The sequence below is a fragment of the Pygocentrus nattereri genome, chromosome 23 (genome assembly GCF_015220715.1).
Source record: "Pygocentrus nattereri isolate fPygNat1 chromosome 23, fPygNat1.pri, whole genome shotgun sequence".
In the NCBI taxonomy this organism is placed as follows: domain Eukaryota; kingdom Metazoa; phylum Chordata; class Actinopteri; order Characiformes; family Serrasalmidae; genus Pygocentrus; species Pygocentrus nattereri.
Window position 1 is genome coordinate 3754943 of NC_051233.1, and position 7402 is coordinate 3762344.

Below are 7402 nucleotides of genomic sequence, written 5' to 3' on the forward strand. Positions count from 1 at the left end.
TGACCTCTCATTTTGAACAGTGTGTGTGTGTGAATTATATTTTTTGTTGCACGGCTCCTTTAAAGCAGCCTAACTCAGTAATTAGGAGTCTGGTTTCTTTTGAGTGTGAGGTGTAGCTGCAGCTACGTCTCTCCATCTCCACTGTGTCCTCATTTACCTCCGTGCCACTGAGCGCAGAGAGAAACGAGGTGATGAGCTCAGAGCAGAGAGCGAGGAAGCAGCACAGACGCTGCTGAAAGCCCTGCAAGACTTCCTGCTGGGATTGAGTCTTTTCTTCTTTTGCATTTCTCTCTCTCTCTCTCTGTCTGTCTCTCGTGTGTCTGTGTCTCGTTCGTTTGCCTGCACAGCCGTTGTCGGAATAAAATCAAAGCCTGTGGCTCGGAGCCATGTTTGTGTTTTGGTTGAATTCGGTGGAGTGTTCAGCAGAGGAGAGTGAGGTGAACGGTGTTTTAGCTCTGGGTGTCCGTGTCGTCTCTGAGGTGCGGGTCAGGAAGCAGAAACGTTTCTTTGGTTTATTTTAGTGCCTTTTTCTTCTTTTGCTCCCACATCACCACACGCACACACTAACACACACACACACACACACACACACAGACACACACTAATACACACACAAACATTGACACACACTAACATGCACACACAGTAAAACACACTAACACACACTAATACACACTCACACTAGCACACATGTACACACACGGTAACGCACACTAACACACACACACACATACATTAACACACACACAAACATTAACACATACACACATACACACACTAACACACACACACACCCACATTAACACACGCTAACACACACACTAACACACTCTAACACACACACACATTAACACACACTAACACACCTACACACACACTGACACAGACACATTAACACACTAACACACACATGCACACATTAACACACACACACACACTAACACACATAACAGACTGAATGTCTGAATGAACAGCAGAGAGAAACACTGAACTATAGAGTGCAGTGGCTCCAAACCTGGAGTGAAAACCCTGAATTAAAGGTCTGTCGTCTCTCGTCTGTCGTCACAGCTAGTTGAAGGCGTCACTCAGCTCGGTCACTCCCTGATTCGGCCCTCAAAACGGCAGTGTTTCTGTCTGCCACTCACTGGATGTGCTATAAAATAATATTGTCTGCTGTTAAACAGAAATAGTTCAGCTTTACAGTAAATGGACATGAGCCTATTTCTGTGTAATTTATTTGTCATTTTTATTGCATTACTGGCTATTTGTCCAATTCACTGACTTGCAGTCCCATGATTTGCAGAGCAGTTTGACAGCTCTAAAGAATCTGGATGTTTCAAGGCTGTTTTTGTGCAGCACTTACGAAGGCCTTTAACTGATGGTGATGTCACTGCTTGCCTGCTATGAAGCCATTTATAGGAATACTCCAGCGTTATTCAGCCTCATCTCTACCCGCTGTGTCAATAGCGTACAGTCCATTACCACAGATAGTTATTTAACACGTCCTCCTGTCCTCAGTGAGAGAACGCTTGTTGACGACTACAGCACAAGTGAATGGGAGCTGGAGCAACTGCCCGCTGAATTCCATTCTAAGTGCATTTTAAGTCATCAGAACCAGCTCTTAAGTGTTTTTTTTTCTATGTAATCAACTGTAAGCTGCAGATGCAGTTCAAGTTGAAAATTTCAGGTTGGAATATTCCTTTAAAAAAGCTGTTAAAGGCAGGAATATAAGCCCAGTAGGGGTGCATGTGCTGTTTGATCTGATCTAGAGGCAGAATAACGCGTCTACTTTCTTCTTCGCACTCTATTTATATCAAACCTCCCTCTTTTTATGTCTTCTTTTTTTCTCTCACCCATTTCTTTTTCCTCTTTCTTTCTCATGCATCAAAACCAAAACACACACACACACACACACACACACACACACACACAAAAAAATATATATATATATACACACTGCTCAAAACAATAAAGGGAACACTTAAATAACACATCGTAGATCTGAATGAATGAAATACTCATTGAAGACTTTGTTCTGTGCAAAGTTGAATGTGCTGACAACAAAATCACACAAAAATCAATGGAAATCAAATGTATTAACCAGTGGATTTGGCCTGGATTTGGAGTCACGCGAGACTTGATGTCCCAGATGTGCTCAATCGGATTCAGGTCTGGGGAACGGGCAGGCCGGTCCATAGCTTCAATGCCTTCATCTTGCAGGAACTGCTGACACACTCCAGCCACATGAGGTCTAGCATTGTCCTGCATTAGGAGGAACCCAGGGCCAACCGCACCAGCATATGGTCTCACAAGGGGTCTGAGGATCTCATCTCGGTACCTAATGGCAGTTAGGCTACCTCTGGTGAGCACATGGAGGGCTGTGCGGCCCTCCAAAGAAATGCCACCCCACACCATTACTGACCCACTGCCAAACCGGTCATGCTGAAGGATGTTGCAGGCAGCAGATCTCTCTCCACGGCGTCTCCAGACTCTGTCACGTCTGTCACATGTGCTCAGTGTGAACCTGCTTTCATCTGTGAAGATCACAGGGCGCCAGTGGCCAATTTGCCAATCCTGGTGTTCTCTGGCAAATGCCAAGCGTCCAAGTGTTGGGCTGTGAGCAGCGGTCAGTTGTGTGGATGAAAATGCCTTGTTGATGTGAGAGGTCAGAGGAGAACGGGCAGACTGGTTCCAAATAACCAACCAGAATCTCTGAGGAACGTTTCCAACACCTTGTTGAAAGTCTGAAAAAGAATTAAGGCAGTTCTGAAGGCGAAAGGGGGTCCAGCCTTTTACTAGCAAGGTGACATAATCTGAAAACGCCCGTTTTCGTTTATATTCTGTGTAAATTTCACGATGAATGGACCAAAAGAAATGGCCCAAAATGACTTGGGAAAAACTCTGGGTCCACCGACCTACATTAAAAGTAAAATAAGTTTCTTCCTTCTCCTGTAAAGTTATCTTTTTTTTGTTGCCATTCATGTACATAAATGTATATTATTTGTATAATATACAAGTATATAAACCCCACATATAGTAATAATCTGCCCTATAGGTATTATAGGCAAGGCATGTTTATTTATATAGCACATTTATACACTGCTATCATGCTTTTCAAATGAAATGCAGAGTCGTTTAAAAAGTAAATATAATTGTGTAACTATATAAATATATAATGTGCCCTTCGTCTATTGTATACAGCTAATATTCCTTCCAAATCCCAACATAGAAAGATGTGCACGCACACACACACACACACTTCCCCACCCACACACCCTCTGTCTTTTCCTCCATCAGTATTCCGAGGTGCACCTGCAGGTTGTTGATGATGCAGATATCAGAGTATTAGATAAACACTTCATTTATCTGTTTCTCTGCCTGATGGAACACAGAGACAAATCATTCTCCAAGAATGTGCATTCATTTCACAGACAAGCCCTGTGGAGTTTTCCTGGTTGATATGCTTGAGCAGTGCTGTTGTGTGCGTTTACGTGTCTGTTGTAGCTGTAAGAAATGGTGTGGAGAGCACAGTGGGCCAGATGTGTGACCTCAGTCTGAGCCCACAACACGCCTGAATTCAACACTTGACTGACTGCAGCAAACTGTGCGTAGCTCCGCCCTCTGACTGCTCCTATGTGATGCGCAGGTTTATTAAGGCGCAGTGAAGCCGTATCCAACATGAAGAGATGATGATGATGATGATGATGATGATGATCTTACTGACTTGTATGTCTGTTTCTACACTAACTGTCTTCCTTCTGTCCTTCTTAGGTGTGCCCTGTAGTTCTAACTGGTAGTCACTGCTTCAGTCTTTTTAGCTCTAGTCCTGTTTATATCTGAATAGAGTGCTGAACTCTCTTCTCTTTTTCTCTATCATTCCATTTTCCCTCTTTGTTTTTACCCCTCCTCTTTCATTCCCATCCGGTTGCTGCATGCATGCTCTTCATTTTTCTTGCTTGCACCAAACATACTCTCCCCTACCTTTCAATATGGGTGTGTGTGGGTGCACGTACGTGTGTGTGTGTGTCTGTGTGTGTGTGTGTGTGCGCGTGTGACCACAGACCCTGTCGACCCATCAGACGATGATTTGTTCCATCTTTTTGATAAATTCCCCACCCCCATCCCAGATACGTCCACTCCCATGATCCCCCCTGTAGGCGTGCAGGCTGTGGCGCTGACCTCAGACTCGGTCAGGGTCAGCTGGGCTGACAACTCCATCAGCAAGAACCAGAAATCCAGTGAAGTTCGCTACTACAGCGTCAAGTGGAAAACTAGCCACTCCACCAGCGGCAAATACAAGGTAAAAGAGATGGATGGATGGATGGATGGATGGATGGATGGATGGATGGATAGATATAATGTTGTAAGGATGGATGAATGAATAGATGAACAGGTGAAGGGATTAATGAGTGAATACATGGATGTTGATGCATAGGTATTGTAGGCATTTTGACACCAGCACACTACCAAAGATTCTTGTTTTGTTTACGTTAAGCTGACTAACATAACTTATTTAAATTCTGAAATATGGAAACTATCTTATGGATGGATTAATGGATAGTTAGAACTTTAAGTGGGTGGATGGATGGATGGATGGATGGATGGATGGATGGATGGATGGATGGATGGATGGAATATTGGGTGATGAGTAAGTGGATGGAAGCATTTATAGGTAGATATGTTTATGAAAGGATGCATGTACATATGTACAGATGTTTAAATGGATGGATGGAATGTTGGATGAATGTATTTGGGGATGAATGGACAGACACCAGACAGGTGGATAGAATGTTGGATGGATGAATGGATGGTTGGATGGATGGGTGGGTGGGAGAATGGATTGATTGAATTTTGGATGGATGGATGGATGGATGGATATGAATGAATGGTTAGATGGATGGATGGATGGATGGATGGATGGATGGATACAAGGATGGGTGGATGAATGAATGATTAGATAGAATGTTGGATGTGTTAAGTTGGTGGATGGATTTATGGATGGACAGATGTACAGGTTGATGGATGGATGGATGGATGGATGGATGGATGGATGGATGGATGGATTGATAGACGGGTGGATGGATGATGGATGGAATATTGGATGAATGTATTCATGGATGAATGGACAGACATACTGGTGGATAGAATGTTGAATGGATGGATGGATGGATGGATGGATGGATGGATGGATGGATGGATATGAATGAATGGTTAGATGGATGGATGGATGGATGGATACAAGGATGGGTGGATGAATGAATGATTAGATAGAATGTTGGATGTGTTAAGTTGGTGGATGGATGGATGGATGGATGGATGGATGGATGGATGGACAGATGAATGGTTGGATTGATGGTGGGGGAATGGAAGGGAGGGTAGATGGATGGTCTGAATAATCACACATATGAATTGATGACAGTGTTTCTGCTTATTCTGTTCTTATTGCTCTCAGTAAGTCAGTATGTGTAATATGTGCTGCACTGGGAGGCGCTGAGTCCGTTAAACAGCCTGCTTTGTGAAGTGTGAGCTATATCATGTACGTTTTCCATTAGTTATATAATGAAAGTGTGTTTTTTCCCCAGTCGGCAGACACCACGGCACTGAGCCACACTGTGACTGGTCTGAAACCCAACACCATGTATGAGTTTGCTGTCATGGTAACCAAAGGCCGCAAGTCCAGCACCTGGAGTATGACCGCCCATGCCACCACCTATGAAGCAGGTGCTTAATGACTCATCCTGTATATTTGTTAATTACTGGAACATTACATTTACATTACAATATTACAATATTATTAAACACTTATATGGCCAGAACTGACCAACAGGTCAAAGCTTCTGTTACACTCTAGAAATAACCACGAATGACTGTAGTTACTGGATAATAGGCTTCAGAATGTAATGAGCCTGGTATTTTAAGGGGTTAACCTCTTGAACTTTAGTCTTACTATTTAATTCCTAATCCTGTGGCTTATTATTGATTAACCACTATGAAATCAGTGTGTCATGTTTATGTAGTTATGAGCGTGAAGAATTGAAGCCACTTTATTAGGAACAGATGCTGATCAGCCGCAACTCAGTGCATTTAGGAGTGTAGAGGTGGTCAAGACAACTTGCTGAAGTGCAGACCGAGCATCAGAATGGGGAAGAAACGTGGCGTGGTTGTTGGTGCCAGATGGGCTGGTCTGAGTATTTCAGAAACTGCTGATCTGCTGGGACCTTCACGCTCAACCATCTCTAGGGTTTACAGAGAACGGTCCAAAAAAGAGGAAACATCCAGTGAGCGGTCAGTCGTGTGGACGAAAATGCCTTGTTGATGTGAGAGGTCAGAGGAGAATGGGCAGACTGGTTCCAGATGATAGAAAGGCAACAGGAACTCAAATAACCAACCAGAATCTCTGAGGAACGTTTCCAACACCTTGTTGAACGTCTGACATGAAGAATTAAAGCAGTTCTGAAGCCAAAAGGAGGTCCAGCCTTTTACTAGTAAGGTGTACCTAATAAAGTGGCCGGTGAGTGCATATGTGGACCCTTAGAGTTTAAGGGGAGTTTGTTGTCTCTCAAGTTTGCCAATGTTATCCAGTTAGGAGCATTAGAGGCTAATTTGGGTGAACTTCTCTCTGCAGATAGGCTTTTTCGCATTTGCTCTGAAAGAATCAATTTCATTTTGGTTTGGTTTCTTGTTTTTTCTGGCCAGCTGTGCTTTAATGGCTTTACCTCATTACCTCCTGAAGGTGATGCTCAGTTTTTCATTCGCCGCCGTGCTCAGTCACCGTGATGCTTTTGCTGATTTTTAGGCTCTGATTACTGTGGCTTTGTTTGACTTTTCCTTATAAATGGTGGGATCTCTCTCTGCTCATTACCCACAGTGCACCGCTGGTTAAACAAGCAATGATCTCAGTTCTGTTTTGCAAAATCCATCATCGTTACATTTCTCCTGCACATAATGCCTCAATTCATCCTTTCCTTTACCAGAGCTAATATACAAAGCCTAATTACAACCGTTTCCAAGGCAAAACACATGGAAACAGATTTCCAAAAAGGGCCGATGTAATTCCTTTTTTTATTTGTATTCCCTAGTGATTTAATTTCAAAGCCTAATTGAGGTTTTGTTTCAAAGGTTTCAGGCTAAGCACCTCAAGGCCTCAAAGCCAGCATCCCTCGCGTTGTTTTCGCCTGTGGCTCGGGGATATATATACTGTCAGGCAGCAGGGCATGAATGACTTTGCAGAACTCCTCTATCTGCGAGCTTTTCATTCCGTCATTCTGTCAGCAGCCAGCAATTCTCCAGCCTGCCCGCAGCTCCGTGGACGTGTTCTATAAAGCTGGAATTAACTAAAGGGTTTAGGCTTAGCAATTTGTGCAACATTGTGGAATTGGGACGCAGCCAAAGTGTATAAATC

General features: G+C 43.4%; 1 protein-coding gene across 2 annotated transcripts in view; it reads left to right on the top strand.

Moving 5' to 3' along the window:
• The window catches only part of dcc (DCC netrin 1 receptor), a 419056-nt gene that overhangs the window by 340026 nt on the left and 71628 nt on the right, over positions 1 to 7402 (top strand). Inside the window, exons 17-18 of one of the 2 annotated variants that reach the window (XM_037533426.1) lie at positions 4062 to 4300; positions 5583 to 5721. In XM_037533426.1, the coding sequence (XP_037389323.1) occupies positions 4062 to 4300; positions 5583 to 5721 (378 nt within the window). The remainder of the gene's footprint in view (positions 1 to 4061; positions 4301 to 5582; positions 5722 to 7402) is intronic. The other variant, XM_037533427.1, reaches the window with a different exon arrangement.